Below are 18,948 nucleotides of genomic sequence, written 5' to 3'. Positions count from 1 at the left end.
TTTCTGATATTTAAGGGTGTTGTTTCTATCGTGTTTTTTTAAAGAAATTGTGTTATTGGTAAGAGCTTTCAGATTTTTTGAGGGTGCTTATTTTATTTGGGGTTTGTTTTATATAACTGGGTTGTTGGAGACACTAAAGTGATCAGGAAGATATCAGCGCGCTGCTTGTGGTGCAAAACACGTCTGGAACCTGTTCTCACGTGGGTTTAACGGCCCAAAGGTAAAAGCCACTGAAGTTCAGCTAATCCCACCCAGACAATACGCGGAGATGTTGCACGTGAAACGCAAAAGGTGCGTATGTTTGCGCAGCGCAGCCCCCTGCCACGCCAACTCCACCCGCAGCCCCTCGGGTTGAGGTCAAAAAGCAAAGAGGCGAGCTACGAATCTAGCGTAAAAGTGCGCTGGTTTCAATTGTCCGAGGGGAGGGTCGCCTTATTCAGCACCATCCACCCCCCGCCAACGCCTGCCCGAGTCTGCCTTCTAGGAGTAAATTACCCGAGAAACGCACAGAGCTGTCAGCACCTACAGCGGGCACTGCCACCTGCAGCGGGCACCGGCCCTCTGAGGCTGAAGTGGGCGCCTACCAATGCAGAGCCGAGACACCAAGGGTCACTCATCCCCAGTGACTCCCGCCCCCCGCACACTCACACACTGACCAACTTCTCCCCATCTCCAGGTCAGACTCTACATTCACTCTCTCTCTCCTTATCAGAGGGCTGACGTCCTGCGCGCTGATTGGCTGCGGGCAGATAGGATGGCAGAGCCCGTTCCATTAAGGAAGGAGAGGCCGGGACTGGGGCCAGTGCTGCCCTGAACCACACGAGGAGGCACCTGTGACCTGCAGCCATCGACACGGGGACCGGGTACAGGACCGGGAGCTGACTCCCTTGCACCCCAGGGCAGAAGAGAGAGGCCCCCGCCACCCCGAGACTATCTCTGCACCCAGTCTCTACACAACGCAGCAACTTGATTCGGGACCCGTCGAGGCCGGAGGGAGCACGGCTAAAGAAGAGGGAGTTGGGTCACCCTGGCTGATAGAACCCGGAGCAGGCTCCCTGCACCTCAGGCTGTAGACAGGGCCACCCTCTGAGGGGGCGGCACCCACCACGTCTGAGTGCCCCTAAAGGCACCGAGCAGCAGGCGCAGCCCGTCCCCCCAGAGACAGTCCGTGCTGAGGGTGGAAGCCGCAGCCCATCACCTGGGAGGACCTCTCCCCCGGCCCCGTGACGGCCAGTTCATACAGAAAGGGCGGATACAGAGGAAGCGCACTCTGCCCACCCATCACCCCGGAGAGAAGCTTGCACCGTGGCACTCGCACAGCAGCACTCGGCACTTTAAATCTACGGAAGAGGCAGCAATCGCCATCAGAGGCGGTAAACTTCAAGAGACTGCCCTCGCCCGTCCTTCTGCCCTTCTTGGACCGTAGCAGAGTCCGTTCACACGCTTCCTGGGCCCGGCTGGACCCCAGACTCTCGGTACCAGGCTGAGCCTGGACACGGCGCTAACTTTCACTCTCTGCAGTGGGACGGCCCCTGGCTGCCTGTGAGGATGGAATACACCAGCTCCGCCAAATCGCAGCTCTCCTCGCGGGCCAACGCCTTCTCCATCGCCGCCCTCATGTCCAGCGCCAGCTCCAAGGAGAAGGAGGCCCAGGAGAACACCATCAAACCGCTGGGTGAGTAATATCCGAGTACCTGCGCAAGTGGCATGGACTCCTTGTGACGCTGGGGCACCGGGGACGGTAAGCGCATGCGCAGAGTTTCTGCCGAACCGAGAGTCATGCACCTGGTTCCACATGCTCAGACTTTGAGGCACTTATGTCCTTAAGCACAAGACGCACCCATAGTCAGACCCAATAAAATGCGCCTACATCTTCATATATAGAACCCTCGTGTACAGAGATCCACGTGCGCATAGTTTATTATGCTATTGTCCTCATAAGGAGGACTGTACTGTAGTGCACAGAGCTCATCCATAACGCACACATATCTCTATGCACAGGGAACCCCATGCCCAGGACCACCTCAAATACAGTCTCCCATGCACAGAGATGCACCTGCAAAGAACTTCTCGTGTAGTATAAAGTCCCGTGCACACAGCTCCTTATGCATACAACTCACCGAGCACTAAGATCACCATGCCCAGTACTTCTGCAGCACAGATCTCGTGGGACAGTGGCTCGCGCACAGAACCCGTCACATATAGAACTGCTCATGCGCAGAACTCCTGTGCGCAGCATGTCCTATGCATCTACCCCCGCACCCCAACCATAGAGAGCAAGGGGGCTTCACTGAAACACGGAGAATGGTTGAGAGTGACTATCCGCACAACCTTAAATCCGGCCGAGCCCACAGTGAAGTTTCCAAAAACACTCCCACCGGCCGCGAAAGATTCCCGGAGTCTCACCCCAGTGACTGCAGTGACCTTATTGAGTTGTCGCGAGGTGGCCAATACAAGTCACATGGCCCCAAATGGCTAGCGGGCTACTGCAGTGGGCGCAGCTGTGTCATCGTAAGGAATGGAGGGACCGTTCAAGACATATGCCAGGAGTCCCGTTCGGAACAACTTAATATCCACTTTCAGCTGATTAATTCCCCACGGTGAGAAATAATAATGAATAAAACCTTAAAGGCCGAGATAGAGCAAAATCAGGGCAGCTAGAGAGAGAGGGGGAAAGTTCACTTCCTCAAAGGCCCTTTGGAAGGGGTGTCTCTAGGCAATTTCCCACGTGGACTATACATATCACGTCTCTGATTTTCCTCAGTTAATATGTGGTCTGTAACCGACGGGGGCAATAAACAGGACGCGTGCATTGAGCCTGTTCAGTTTAGACACAAATATATCCACATAAATCCGCTATAGCTGGGCAGTCCTGCTTGAGGTTGCGTTTCATGCCTGCTCGATGACAGCCGTAACACAGCTGACATCCTCGTGTGCTGTCTCTGTGCTTTTTTTTCAATTACATCAGCTCTTCGCGGTTTCTTGGGAGTCTGTTTTCTTTCTCTGACAGCTCCAGTGAGACGTGTTTCTCTGATATCTTTGTAAGAGCAGGAGACAGCTCGGGTTTCTATCTCTGTGCCTTCTACACTGCAATAAAGTGTCCGGGTTTATGTTTCTTTACTGTCCAAGGTGCAGGACACAGTGTTGTTGGGTTTCTTTCTCTGTACTTTCCACAGTCCAGTAGGCAGTGTCTTCGGGTTTGTATCTGGTACCTTCCACAGTGCAGTGTCTTCAGGTGCGTATTTCTGTACCTTCACAGTGCAGTAGGCGGTGTCTCTAGTTTGTATCTCTGTACCTTCACAGTGCAGTAGGCGGTGTCTCTAGTTTGTATCTCTGTACCTTCACAGTGCAGTAGGCGGTGTCTCTAGTTTGTGTCTCTAGTTTGTATCTCTGTACCTTCACAGTGCAGTAGGCGGTGTCTCTAGTTTGTATCTCTGTACCTTCACAGTGCAGTAGGCGGTGTCTCTAGTTTGTATCTCTGTACCTTCACAGTGCAGTAGGCAGTGTCTTTGAATATATGTATCTGTTCCTCGATAGCGCAACAGGTGAGGCAGTAGCTCATGGTTTCTCTCTCTGTCCCTTCCACAGAGCAGGGGAAAGCGTGTCCTTGTTTTTGGACCCTCCAAAGAGCTGAAACAGTGTTTTTATGTTTGTGTCTGCCGAGTACAGTGTCTCCCGGCGCCTTCCCTGTACTTTCACAGTACAAGAAATAATGCCCCCCACTGTGTCTTTCCCTGTTCCACCCGCACTGCAGGAGTAAGTGTCTCCCGGTGTCTTCCCTGTACCTTCACAGTGCAGAATATAATGTCTCCCAGTGTCTTTCCCTGTATCCTCTGCAATGCAGGAGACAGTGTCGCCCGGCGTCTTTCCTGTGCCTTCACAGTACAGGAAATACTGCATTCCCGTGTCTTTCCCTGTACCCTCTGCAGTGCAGGAGACAGTGTCTCTTGGTGTATTTCTCTCCCCCAACACAGTTCATGAGACAGTGTCTCTCGGTGCCTGACCCGTCTCTACTGCCTTGTGTGTCGACCTGTTTCGGCCTACAGCAGTGGTCATTGAGTCGGTGCCTGGACGGTCTGGGTTCTGTCTGTTCCCGAGGCTGCTGGAGGCTGGATGTGTTATTCTTACAGAAGCTGAGCTCTTATCTACAGATCAGCGTTTTATTACCCGCTGTCCTTCCCGAGGGAGCGGGCTGTCCGACGCTAACCAGGCGCGCCGTGCCCAGATCGCTACATCTTCTAAGCGTGGGGTTGAAGTAGCTGCAAACGTTGAGTCTGACTCCAGACAGGAGACTGTGAGAGACAGCTACACGGGACTGGTGGCTCCTGTAGTTGTGTTTATTTATTTACCACGGCGAGCACAAACCCAGCGAAGCCGATCTTTGAGGAACGGTTGGCAACGGCGGCATCAGATAAAAAAAAAGCGTCCATTTACGTTTATATCAACACATGTATCAACACAGGGGCCTAATATGGTTCCTTTGCACTAGTAAATACATGCGTATCACATAAGCATGTGTCTGACATACACGGGTGCCATGTTTACCTATTGCCGTTCCACAACATCAGTGTGCTGGCCAAGAAAACATCATTCGCTGGAACGAGGTTATGCCCCTTGACACATTTCAGTTTGTCCCCGGAATCTCGTCACTGACGTTTCCAACCAATAGGAAGATGGGCATTGCATTTTTCGTTTCATATAAAAAGTACAAAACGATTGGCCTCTATTTTATAGTCCAAATTGCAATCTTTGCGTTGTATTGACCTCTTCCTTTGAATTTACTTCGTGCCACAGGAACCCCTGGTTGGCATTACTGGACCCGGAAGAAGAAAAGTCACATGCCTGTCTCAGAGACTTATATCTGGACATTTCATTTGCGTGCTCGTTAATGGTCCTGCAAAATATGTGCAATACGCATGTAGTGTTGCGCTGCACGTTGCATACTTTGCTGTGCATTGCTTAATCTGTAAACTGCGGCGATATGAGCACATGTAAAATGTGCGGGCAGAACCTGGGCAAAGCACACACTGCGTTGGGCACACCACGTTTCCTCACTCTTTCGTTTTGCTCAAGAATAAAAACTCCTAATATTGGTGTTCTGTCCTGGTCTATTTCACCTGCCGGGGCTGGGGGCGTCTGCGTTTGTTTTGCATTGATGGCCACAACCCCCAGGGAGCTGCGCCCTTCCACCCGTGGGGTCCCGTCAGCGCTCCCTCAACACACCCTGCGACCCTGAATCTTACTCCTGTGTTGGCCTGGAGAGTTATAGTCAAATATGTTGTTACAACCAGACTCTATTTTCTTTTAAAACAATTAAAAGGAATACTTCGCGTGTGTGTGCTTGTTGTCAAGAAATTGAGTTTCAGAACGAGCAAACGTCACACTAGTGCTGCACAATTGTATCAAAAAAGCCGTTGAAATAAATCTCACCAGTTCTCCACAGGACAGGGTGACATTAACACACGGCGCACCAGCATGCAATGGGTTTTCTCACCTTTCACTTCTCGCTCGAGATTTAGGAACCGCTCCAGAAGCGCTTTTTAGAAATTGCCCACCGAGCAATCCAACATATTAAAAAGCATATTTAGTGGTGGCAGGCACTGACACAGAGGCGTCGGTACCCACTGAAGTGAACGCCGCGGCAAGAAGTGAAATAACCCATCAGGAGACAATGACATGAAAATAGGAACTGATAACAAAATGGAAGTTTAGTCGATGCTGGAAGGAGACTAGCCTCCCACACAGAATAAAATTAATATTAATCAATGTAATTGAAGTTAAATAAGTACAGAATAGAAAGTTTCGGCACTGCAGACACGGAAATGGCGTTGTGGCCGAAAGTGAAATGGCAGTCTACGCGGGCTCCTGAGGGTAAGAGGCAGAAAACACTAAAACGAAAGTATAAACAGACACTGCAGCAGCAGCAGAAAGCGAAGGTAGTGGCGGAGCAGACACTGACATGAATGTGTGCAACACACAAACCGCAATGAAAATATCAGAGGAATCTGATGAAAACCTTCAGCAGATACTGAAAGGAATGTGCAACAATTGCGGAATCAAAAGTATCAGCACATAAAGAAAAAGAATTGATCAGCACAGACTGAAATAGAAATATTTAAAGAGCAGTGGATAATGAGGTGGCACTAAAAATTGGCTCCCAAGTTTCTATGAATGATGTCGTCCTGGTTAGGGATAAGCATGTGATTTTATTTCAATCCATACATAAGCATGCATTTCTAATTTCCTTATGGAAGGCAGGTAGTGAGGTTTGTAGCCACTTGTAATACAGAGTAGCTGTGCGAATGTAATAGCATATTACAGTTGAGTTCTGACACCTCCATGCCTGTTTCTAGCTGCCAAGGTGACAGAGAGTTAGAGCATCATTTAAAACTGCGGTTCAAACAGAGCAGCTAAAACAAAACTGGCATTGTGATGGCCGGAAAGGTTTTCCCTATTTTAATACTTGATAGAAGAAACAAGATATGTTTGGCAGCATTTTTTATTGCTATATCTAGTTAGAGAAAAGCTAAAATCTCTGCATGTTTCTACACATTCTGAGCCACAGCTTTTGAAATTGACATACATTATACTGATACATTTAATACTACTATCGTATCTTGTTTAAAAAAAACTATCTGCGTTTTGGTGGCTATAATGTATGGTACAGATCCTGCTTGTTTTCTTGTTGTGCACAATGAACACGAAAGAGCAAGATACCAAGGGGCATATTTACAAGCCCCTTGCGTCACTTTTGCGTCACTTTTCCCATGTTAAAAATGACGCAAAAGTGGCGCAAGGGGCTTGTAAATCTGCCCCCAAGATCGTAAGTGTGTGTGGGAAGGGTGATGGGATGACCCTCAATTTTAAGGAATAATGTGCACTCTGCCACATGTTTTTGTTTATAAGTTCAAGAAACTCCTCAGCGACCTACAATAGCCGTTTAATGTGTGCCATGAAGTATTTTATGATTTGATTTTGATTTGATTTATCAACTTATACAGCGCGCGATTGCCCGAAGGCGTCTTGGCGCTAGGACAGATAGCAGGCCTCAAGGATGGAAACATAACTCCCTTAACAGTCAGCCATAAAAAGCCAAGTTTTCACTGCCTTTCTAAATAAAGCCAGTGTTGGACTTTCTTTATTCCATGTATAATACAAATCTGCCTCAAACGTTCTCCGTACACCATGCATGTATGGAAAAAAATAACTCACTGATAACCCTGTGAGCTTTATGAATATAAGTATTATTTGTCATTGTTTCTAATTTCTAGGATATACGCTGGTACCTGTTTTTCGAACCGCTGCTCTTTGAAATTATCATAATTCCTCTCCCCAAAACACGGTAACCCCCCCTCCCCCAAACCTCGCCCCCCCCCGCCCTACCTGCGACTTTCCAAGTGAGTTCGCTAGCGCCCCCTCCTGCTCCCTCTGGAGAGCGCATGTTCCACGTCTCTTTCTCACGGTCTCCTGCCTCCCGAGCTGCCGCTATCTGCATTTCCTTGAGCGATTCCAGCAGCTTGCAGGAAAACACGACTGCTACATGCACCGACTCTGTTAAAACAACACAGCCCCGTCAGACTGTCTGGGGCTCCAGAAGGAAGCCGCGCACCCAGGGCCGGCTGGGGAACTGTGTCCTTTACCTTCCATCGGCGATAAAAGATTCTGACTTAAATAAACCTTTCTATGCATTGTCTACATTTCTACATTTCATGTTTCTTTGAAACAATACTGAAATATGTGTATTGAAAACGTCTTATATTCTTACTACTTTGACGTGGTTGTTGTATTTGTCCACTAAAACATAATCTGAAACAATGACAAGAGAATAGTGCTTGTACACCGCTAAAGAATTTGTAAGTGCAGTGTGTGTGTTTGTGTGCTAGTGTGTGTGTGTGTGTGCGTGTGTGCGTGTGTGTGTGTGTGTGTGTGTGTGAGAGAGAGGGGGGGGGATTGGTTTATAGCATTGCACCCCACACTTTTACGACTTCAAAGTGCTGCAAAAACAGACATTACAGTTATCCCAGGAATTGGTATTCCGTTCAGATACATAGGAAGGATGGACATTTAAGTTGGCCTTGCTGGTCCTTCCAATCTCAACCGATGTCAGCAGCAACGGTTTAACTCAGCGAGCCATCTTCTTGTACATTATGCATGTTAGTGCTTACAAATTACTGTTTTCAAAATACATTTTGCTTTTGGAAAATGTAACATATATGTGCAATATGTCCTATAGTTCATGGAAATGACACGTTTCCATGAATTATGGATCTGTTCCAGCATAAGGCCAGGAAATTAGAATTGATGTCTGATTTCCTTTTCATCAGCTAATTAGTTTCTACGTGAGGCAATGTATTTAAGTAAGGGAACTGCCAAAATAGCTCAATTGTACTAATAATAATAATAATAATAATAATAATAATAATAATAATAATAATAGCAAGCTCATTCTAAAGCAGCCAGAGCCCAATTGCTTGTCACACTCTGCAGGAAGCAGCGTAAGCACCTCCCACTTCTAGATTTAAAATGGGTTTCCTTGGCATTAAAGAATACTTTATGTCAAAACCTACTTTCTGACAAACATATATGAAAGAAATTCTCTTCTTTTTACTACAGATAGCCAAATATTCTACAATATTTAACAAAAAGCAGTTTCCTGTTTGGAAACAATGTATCTTAGCAATGGAAACTAATGACTTTTAAAAATGTATATTCATAAATCACAGCTTGGACGCCTCACAGATTCCACATGCTTCGTTTACAGAAGAAAGTGCTGAGTCTGATGTCACAAGGCTTATTGACAATATTCTTGCAGATGTGAAGGTTTTAAACCCTAAGCTCTACTTCTGGTTACATGCCACTGTTGTTTATAACTTATACACATTAACATTGTTCAGTTTATGATATTACTTTTTGGGTGTATATAATTTAGATGTAAACAATGATATTTAACCAGAGCACAACGCAGGGGTGAATCAATCTTCCTTTACTGTGATAATGCCCTTGAGTTTGACGAATTTATATTAGTAATACGTTTATGTTTGTGCCTATATTAGGACATACTTTCCAAATGTTTTAATCAGCCACATTATATACCCAGGGTATATGTAGATGTGCTGCGTAATGTACTATTCCTAGAGTGCACATTTTAAATTCCGTGGCATCTCCGCAGTATGATGAAACAGGTGTGAAAACACATTATAGTGTCTCACGGATACCATGTTAGAAGAATAAGTTTACACGGAAATCACAACTGCGGTGATAGTCAAAAGGCACTTGGGTTTAACCCCTTGTAACCTCATTTTGGTTAGGGTTCTTTTTCCTAACTGCTACACTACCATATATGCAGGTTTGCATGGAGTACCATGCTACTTATTGCCATTGTTGAGGAATGGCAGGGCAGCACGAGTGACTCTAGGGTTCGCCTTTCATTAATCATGCCATGGCCCCTTCCCAGTCAGTCAGTCAGTTAGTCAGTCTGTCTGTCTGTCTGTCTGTCTGTCTGTCTGTCTGTCTGTCTGTCTGTCTGTCTGTCTGTCTGTCTGTCTGTCTGTCTGTCTGTCTGTCTGTCTGTCTGTCTGTCTGTCTGTCTGTCTGTCTGTCTGTCTGTCTGTCTGTCTGTCTGTCTGTCTGTCTGTCTGTCTGTCTGTCTGTCTGTCTGTCTACCTGCCCAATTGATAGCTAGTGGCTGGTTGATAATCAATAGAGGGCATCATTTCTGTGCTAACCTTATAATTCACACTCGGTAATGAAACATACTGACACTATTTGCCTTGATACTGCAAAGAGGACAGTGTTCCGGGGTAAGCGTATAGAGCAAGGGGCTGCTTTGTGGTGCTCTTGGAAACAGTATGTTGCCTCAGATTGGTGCCTGCTCATTATGGGGTGGAGTCAAGACTGATCTGTATTTTGTCGGTTCCTGTTTGCAATGGTACGGCCAGGCTATAAAATGATTGAATGGAATGAAGGCAGATTACTTAATTTGGCTTATCTGACCGATTTCTTTGATGGCAAAGATAGGAGAGATATTGGGCAGTGGCAACCTAGGGCAGCGGCTTATTACTTGATACCCCTTCAAAGGGGGGGGGGGGTGCGTAAGTGTGTGAGGAGGGCAACTGCGAGGGTGGGCCTCCTGGGGCTCAAACTCCCATTCCAGGAGGCAGGCGGACTTGTTGCTTAGGATGACACCATAGCTGCCTCCACCTTGGTGGTTGTTTTTTTTTTACCCTGGGTGTGGACTGTGTATACTTATTTGAGCCAATGGCCGGTGAGCCGGGCGCTTAGGCAGATGCGCACGCCCAGTGTATGGGCACTGACTCCTCTTTACGGCCTACGGGTGGGGAGAGAGGACCAAGTGATGGCCAAGTTGCCCGGGCACCTCTCTCAGGAGAGTACCATGGGGTAATGTCTCTGACATGGTTTATGGGGCCTGGTAATATACAGACCTCACCCCTTTGTGTGGAGAAGGGCTTTGAAACATGGGGTGGGACCTCGATGTCCGCATGTTCTAGGTGTAGAAGACTGGTTAAAAGGCAGAGCACGAGTCCACATCGACGTTTAGTATCATCAAGCAATTGCTGCTTTGTCAGTTCATAAATGTGCACAGCCTTTGTAGGTATTTGTGTCCATTGACAATACCCTGATACATATGTTTCTGATACAATCACTGTCCAGGGTCGGTTCTTAAGTGTCTTGGGTTCTTGCCTGGCGCTGTGCTCTCTGGTACCTCACCTGGCACCTATCGGTGTCTCTTCTGGTCCAGGAGCAGACATGTTGGTTTCTCGACATCTCTTCCGTTGCTGAGGAGGAAATGAAAGTGGATTTTAGTTGAATCTTGGAACTGGTGATTCATATTTTCTAATAATTATTAGTTTCATTCGCATTTTTTATTTAACCAGTAAATTGTAACACGCTTTTCTTCACTGCGCACATATGTACGATTGCGTAAATGCGCATACGGCACACTTCAACAAATAGCACGCCATGCATTCTGTGACTGGTCAACTGGTAATCCCACCTGGTATATTACACGAGTGTATTGGTACAACAATCTTGTAATGATGCGGGTACAATGATCGTGCCCTGCGTGCCATGTCAGGGTGGGTGGTGGGCTGGCAACAGGGATTCGACGCTCCGAAGCACCGGGCAGACCCCCGGTTTCTGAGCGCCTATATTCACCGACAGTTTAAAACTACGGGGAATCTTTCTCCCGCCGCTCAAACTTTATTATTTCAGTGATCGCCGTCGCTTTTGAAAGAGCGTGTTACAGCCCCCCGTCACCGGCACAGAGAATCACACGGAGGGCACTAAGGGTATTAGTGACAAAAAGTGTGCCCGACCCTCGGCCCAGCTTTCACATTCACCTCTCACCCGAGCAGACCTGTGCGCAGTCCCCAGGTACGATAATGAAACAGTGAATGCACACAGTGGCCTGCGTTCGTGTAAATGTGAGTTTGTGTTGGGGATTTTTGACTGTGACAGTAGTTGTGTGGGATCGTGTACCAGCGCGTGGCTGTGTGGTCTGTCTGTGGTTGGTGTGTGTTCTTTAAAGTCAGACCACTTATCTTTAAAGGGTGCTAGGGTTGTGCTTTTATTTTATTTCCTTTAAGGAGGGGCACCTCTCTCCCAATGACGAATCGCATCTTCAGTTATTATTGTGCCCTCTCTTCCTTGAGGCGTCTCCGGTGGAAGATGTCCTGTGTAGGCCCGCGCCAGGAGGCTCGTAGCCCGTGCGCGTGCCCGTGCTTGAGAGTGCTCCTCTGACCACTGCACCGTGAGATGCGAGGGGGAGGCCTCTCCCCCAAAGCGCAGGCAAAGACGCTCCATGCACATGCACCCTCGCGCCCCTGCTTCAGACCTGGCCCTGTGTTGTGTGGGGAAAAGGCTGGCTGTGGTGGCTCTAAAGCTCTTACCCGACGCAGCGCCACTACTCACTACTGCCCCACGTTGCCTTGTGGGTACGTTTTCCCACCGGCTAATGTAACAAAAATGTTTATCAAATATGTGTGTACCAGAACAGAGCATACATCATCAGTTGTTCATATGCTACTTTGAATATCAAAGTCAGAATAATTATTATCACCTCAACAGATAATCTATAATGTTTTATTTATGGTGTTATTGACGAGAGACACGGAGAAATGTGTGTAGGGCAGAAACAAGACTGGAGAATGAAGTAGTATCTTTTCTTTTCTCAAACGTGATCTGTAATGTTTTGATGTGAGGCATCACCGCCTGAGTTTCATTGAGCTTACCATGTGCCATCCATACCGTGTATCCTTTACCGTGTGTTTCTGAGTGTCTCACAGCGCCCCCTTGTGTCTCTTCCCCAGAACAATTCGTGGAGAAGTCGTCGTGCGCCCAGGCCCTGGGGGAGCTCTCCGGCCTCGACCCCCACGGAGAGTTCAGCGGCAGCCCCGTCTCGGCCCTGTGCACCGAGCCCCTGATCCCCACCACCCCGGGCACCCCCAGCGAGGAGATGGCCAAGATCGGCTGCAGCCTGGAGACCAAGGACCTGTGGGACAAATTCCATGACCTTGGCACCGAGATGATCATTACCAAGTCCGGCAGGTGAGCGGGGCGAGGGAGGGACTGCGGCGCTGCGTAATGACATAAGGCGTTCTTCTATGCGCACCGTACAGTAGAAGAGATTAGACGCCGGTGGGGGAGGCGGTGCTGGAGGGAGGGAGGGCGAGACATACATTAGGACGTAAGAAGCGTTGAAGATGGGTGGAGTGCGTTTTTTTCAGTTTACATGCTCCAGATTCCTCTTATTTTTGGGCCCTGTTTTTGCCGTGAATAATCAAAGGTGACAGTGGACCAATCAGCGATCACTGTTGGTCTGCGAGGTTTCTTCAAGACAACAAGTTATAGAACTTTGGTCGTTGTGACATGTATGCAAAATCATGCAATAACGTCATTTGTGAACAGCCATAGGTTAAAGAGACGAGGTATGCGGAGTCCCTCCAGGCCGAGTTAAAGAGGGGTGGGAAGTAACTTTCTGGCTGGTGTGCAAGCGCGGTAATCCGAAGTCGGGAACACCTTGCCAGGTAATGAGCGCTGGGCTGTCAGTCTGGCACTTTACACTTCGGAAACCCGCTAACATGATATATATGAAGCTGTGAAAAAAATACCAATGAAGATAAGAGACATAATGCATGGAAAAGAAACAACGCGAGGAAAAACGAGTCAGGATGAAAATTGACTACGAACACTCAAAAGAGATAAACAGAATGAAAATACCAGGTGGAAGACATGATGAAAAAGAATGAGGGGTAAAGCTCAAGAGAAAGAAAGCAAGGGATGGAAACACCTGGTAGAAGAAAGGATTGAAGAAAGTAAATCGGGGTCGAAAGTTAAAAAGAGATAAAGGAATAAATAAAAAAGTAAGGTAAACGAAGAATTGTTAAAAGTGGGGACTGGAAGGAGGAAAGGGGACGTGGATTGAATTAATTAAGGACATACTAAACTAAGAAAGAGTGTTTCTATGTTTCAGTAAATAACAGTTACCAAACTCGAGACATATGTAGTTGTATACACACGCAATGGCCGGAATATTTTGTTTTAATAGGTGAAATAAACATCCTTTAATGTATATAAATGCAATTAGAGTGCAATGCATGGTGTTTATTTTCGCAGAAGATCTAATTTTTCCCAACTGCAGGCTATCAGAAGTGATGTCATGTGCCTTCAAAGGAAGTTGCTAAAGGGGAGGTGGGCGGGTCCTGGTGTTGTCAATCAGCGTCGAGCGGAGTAGGCTGCCTACAACACCCAGAGACAGCGTCACTTGGGTAGACGGTGTCCTGCCTCTCCTAGAACATTCAGAGTCACCTTTGAGGAAAGTAAGGGTCCATCTTAACAGCCTCGTTCCCTCAAACGCTAGATTGTTTCCTGCAAACCCGCAATGGCCCAGGATCGCGTCGGAAAGGCGTACAGACGGGACGGGATCGGGCAACAGATGTGTGAAAAGAGAGGCGGGGTGTGTGTCTAGGGGGAAGGTGGGGGGGGGGGGGGGGGGGGGTGGCGGTGCAATAAAGAAGAGATCGTGCAGAGAAGAAGGGTGGAAACTGGCCTCGCTTGGATGCCTTGGGCCCAATTGCAAGCAGGCTAAGTGAACGTATTCCATCCCTGTACATCCGGCAGGTCATAGATATCTACAATATAATTATTTTATCTGGCTACAAAACCCACAGAGCAGGGTAAAAAAGTAGCTTATTTAACAACGCGCATTTTCCAAAGTAAATTACATCTTATTGAACATTTTGCATTAGATATTGAGGGTGTTTTAAATACCCTAACCACCTTTTAATTGCAGCCCAAAACCATAATCTCATAATGTCCCAAGGACAGTTCTGCGAGACTAGAACGAGCTCAAGGGCAAATGACGGACTGGGCCACTGTTGGCCCCTTTACATGACGAACAGAGGAACATTCCGCGAACTGAGAGAGTGGAATAGTTTGCTGTCTTAAGTCACGTCACCTCCCTCTCGAATGCTCTAGTACAGTACGCCAGGAGTTTATGTCTCCAAGCCTATGACCTGTGAAAGAAAGCGAAAAACCGCCCTGCGGCGTATCACGAAAATGACAGACTCGAAAATGACTGCGTCACGTCCCAGTCTCACTCATAAGGCGGCAAGGACGCAGACATTCCTCAGCCTCCGCAGTCACTGATTATGTTCCTGTAGGCACAGCACACACGGTCGCATTCCTGTGCTATCTCTTTGCCCTTCCTTCTGTATTCGTGCCCTCCGTCCATCGTCTGCTTACTCGACTCGTTGAACCCCCTCACCTTTTTCTCATTCTTCATTTCACACATTGTTGCATTTCTCCCTACAACCGTGCTTGCTCTCTCATTCACTTCTACTTCTCGTTGCCCCTTTAATTCTCCACTTTTTCTTCTCCTTCTAAAACCAGGCGCTCCTTCTCCCAACCTTCCTCTTTCCCACCCTCTCTCTCCAGCTTTCCAACTCTCTCTCAATACATATTTGAATATATTACCCTCTCTCCTTCTGTCTCTTTCCCTCCTTCTTTTCCTTTCCCTTAATTCTTCTTCACTCATTCTCTTCATTTCTCCTTTCCACTCGCCCATCTTCATGCTCTCTGTCACCACTCATCATCCCTATACCTCCTTGACTTTGCCCCAGCCCATTCTTCTTTTTTGTTGCATATTTTATAAAGCGCGAACTCGACCCGAAGGTATTGGAGCGCTTCACATAAGCACCGAATTCCCCTTTTAACTTCATCCCAATTCGCACATTCGCTTTCTCGCTTTATAGTGCTCTCCTTTCTGCTGCCATTTCCGTTTTCGCCCTGTCTTCTTAGCTCTTCTTCCTTTCATTTAATCTTTCCTTTCATTTTACCCTCTCGCCTCTTGATTATTAGGCCCATTTTAACCCTTCTACACTCTCCTAACTGCCCGCCTCTTCCTCTCCTTTAATTCTCCCCTCTTCCCTCCTCCCTCCTCTCTCATCTTTCATCTCCCTCCTCTCTCATCTTTCATCTCCCTCTTCCTCTCCCTCTGGTGATGTCAGATTCTTGATTATTGTTTCGAGTGGATAATAAATACCTCAGCACGAGACAGAGGGCTGCCTGCACGCACAGCCACGCTCTGCCGCGCTCAGCAGCGGCGGCCGCCAACGTAAACAGCAGCCGCGCATTGATTTGACTTGTGAAGACCTGGAGGAGATCGCACATGTTCCGGTTATGTGTCAGGGTCACCGGCATTGGCCCTCTGAAACCCCTGACCTGCTCATAAGGAGGCAGCCAACTGAGTGCATGAAATGGCTCTCTCTTCTTTTCTGCACTGCGTTTTCAACCAATGAAAGGGACGAGGTGGCAGAGGACTTGGCCAATGAGAAAATCAGGCGCCATGACAGTGCCTTGTCCTAGGGATAGGGTGCAGGTACAGGTAGCACCGGCAGTATGCCGGAGGTAAGGTAGAGGGAAACGAAAGGAAGATGCAAGTAACATGCCAAGTTGTAAAATTCAGGGTTGGGGTTCCTATCAGAGCTGTCGGATAGCGGCCTGCGAGAAACAATATTTTGCGCTTTCTTTCAGTGTTTTGGGAAAATGGGAGGGGTAGTGAGAAGGCGAGGGTGCCAAGAGAAAGAAGAAACAAGAATTTGCAATGCAATCGGTCTTGCCTTTGGGACCTTATATGTATTTAGTTATGCAGCACATTAGCATGGGTGCTGAAACATCCACTGTTCTTTAACATGGAAGGAAAGTAAGAACCAAACTGAGTGACACGCCAGGTCTGGGAACACATGGAGAGAAATATTGCCTTTCAGCGGGAAATGGTATAGTCCAAAGTTCTGTTTTTATCATAAAATCGGGGCTTTCGGTGGTTAGAACACTCAAAATACAAGATTTGAAACAAATATTATTGTCTACGGGTGCTCGTGGAAAGGAATTTCTATGGACTGGAATTTAGAGAAAGCTAAAGTGATTCTGGTATTTTACTGAACTCTGCTGGGCATTTTCTGTCAAGAAGGTTAAATAGAGCAGTTGCCAGAAAAATTAAAAAAAGAAAGTCCCTCAGCAGAAAGCAATTCTGGTATTTTACTTACCTCTGCTGGTATTTTTCTATTGAGACCGTTAAATAGAGGCAGTTGAACAGAAAAAAGTACCTAACGGAAGCAGACAAGTCCTAGGGCTGTTCTCCAGAGCCCACAAAGTACATACACAGTATACACACGCATATAAGTATATATAAGTATATACTAAAGTATATACATGAGGTCTCGAATGCTTGACCTAAAAATGACTTCTTAACAGCGTTTAGACACTTTTCTTTAGAGCCCCTGTTAGAGGGGGACTGCTGCCCCTGCTCCAGCGACCCTTCGAAGGCTGGTGTCCCTGGTGTGGGCCCAGCTTACCCAAGCTAAAGGCCAGCCCTGGGTCCTATCAGCTGCTCAATCTCCTCATTGTTAGACATTTGGACTGAAGATCATTTCACCTGTAAATCGGAATAGAGATGACTCGTTCAATTGCCAACGAACACTGCTAAGTGACGTCCTAGAATGCGGTGTTGCAATTTTTTTCATAGGAGAGTGGTGAATCACAGAGCAACAAGCCTGAGATCCATTTAGAAAAAAAAAGCTTTCAGTTATGGTATGTGCACGTTCTATTGCTATCTTTGGCCCTACTTCAATTTCATTTAATAATTAGTACACTTCCAGAAGCATATCAACACTGGAGGCTAATATGTCAAAGAAGTAAGGCAGCAGACCAAGGGTCGCCACACCTATCCTGTGTTCCAGAAAAGTAGATATCAACAAATAAATTCCTATCTACATACACTCACTATAGGCACCCGCTGCCAAGGTGCAACCTGTAGACCAATGACATTGTTGTAATACGAAATAGGGGTGCACCACAATCAATGTTTATTATGGGAGCCAAAATTCCATTCCGATTCCAAGATATATTCAATTCTCTTTATTTTCGTTTTTAAAAAATTCATGCGTTTACATCGAAGACATCCAACACGTTTCGTCCATAAAAATTGACTTCTTCAAGACTGTAATAAGTACAAACAGTATATAAATACATATACAATGATATAATTCATAACATGATACACAAACAGCACATGAAGATAAATGTAAGACAAACACATATGACAACTAATTACACCTAGCAAACAATACAAGTGGTGTAATTTCCCAAGTTCAAAGACATTCCTACGAATATGTGACATATGGCAATTACAACCATAAGACATACATCAACATACATTGTTAAAAAGATAAAATACAAAAATTGCAGCTTCCTTTAATAAAAAACAATCAAATGCGTCCGTTAATTACATAAACATAGAAAGATCTTTCAAAACCAAAGACAAAAAAACTCATTTGCCAAAAGGTCATCATTCAGTGTGCTCAATGCTTGTTCAAATTATCTTTACTTCATTACGACCATACATTAGGAAATGGGTTTCATATTTCATTACATAATGTGTAATGATCTCGTGACAAGGTGTTTAATGGCAACCAACAAGTCTAGAAGGAAACAGGTTAATCCATTCTTATTCCTTATATCAAGATCCATGTTGGTATTGCATTTTATACAACAGGACTGCCAATACTACAAAGATACATGATTATAATGAGGAATGTAAGCGTCCCAGTCCCCTAAGGGGAGCATTAGTCAACAAAAATCAATCCAAGTAATTTTATATTATGTAAATTTAAATGTACATGTATTTATATTGCGCAAATCACCGACCCGGTATCTAAGCGCTTGCTTAGGGAACCCGTCCTGGTATTCCCCTGTGAGATAACCCCAGCAGGGTATCCGCAAGGTGAAAGCCAGGCATCCCGCCGCGAGGGACCGTTGTGGAGATTAAGCAAGCTATTGCCCAGAGTCGCAGAGTGTGAACCCATGAATCGAGTAGGCACCGGAGCGAGATTTGTCGAGTCCGTGGACATTTTAGGACTCAAGACCCCGCCGAGCCGGGAATTGAACCCTGGTCCCGGGCTGACCTCTGCTTCCAGGTCTGCCTCCTCTAACCAGTGAGCCACACTTCTCCACTCCAAAGAGCAATGATTACATTTTATGGAGTACTACAAAAGACCAATCAATCAATCAATCACGGCATTTGTAAAGCGCGCTACTCACCCGGGAGGGTCTCAAGGCGCTGGGGGAGAGGGGTATGTTACTGCTCGAACAGCCAGGTCTTGAGCTGCTTCCTGAAGGAGAGATGGTCTTCGGTTCGCCGAAGGTGGGTGGGGAGGGAGTTCCAAGTCTTGGCTGCCAGGTAGGAGAAGGATCTTCCTCCGGTGGTGGCTCTGCGGATGCGTGGTACGGTGGCGAGTGCGTGGCTGGTCGATCGTAGCTGGCGGGTGGGCGTGTAGAAGGTCATGCGGTCGTTAAGGGACTTGGGGCCCAGGTCGTGGAGAGCCTTGTGTGCGTGGGTGAGGAGTCTGAACGTGATTCTCTTGCTGACGG

General features: G+C 46.9%; 1 protein-coding gene across 2 annotated transcripts in view; it reads left to right on the top strand.

The window, feature by feature from the left end:
* The first annotated feature begins 801 nt into the window (after positions 1-801).
* Positions 802-18,948, top strand: part of TBX20 (T-box transcription factor 20) — a 129,943-nt gene continuing 111,796 nt past the window's right edge. The window contains exons 1-2 of one of the 2 annotated variants that reach the window (XM_086964818.1): positions 802-1,675; positions 12,330-12,567. In XM_086964818.1, coding sequence (XP_086820944.1) covers positions 1,549-1,675; positions 12,330-12,567 — 365 coding nt within the window. In that variant the 5' untranslated portion in view covers positions 802-1,548. The remainder of the gene's footprint in view (positions 1,676-12,329; positions 12,568-18,948) is intronic. The other variant, XM_086964816.1, reaches the window with a different exon arrangement.

The sequence above is a fragment of the Lissotriton vulgaris genome, chromosome 4_1, assembly GCF_964263255.1.
Source record: "Lissotriton vulgaris chromosome 4_1, aLisVul1.2, whole genome shotgun sequence".
Classification (NCBI taxonomy): domain Eukaryota; kingdom Metazoa; phylum Chordata; class Amphibia; order Caudata; family Salamandridae; genus Lissotriton; species Lissotriton vulgaris.
Note: the sequence above shows the minus strand (reverse complement) of the source record. Positions and strands in the feature narration are given on the sequence as shown.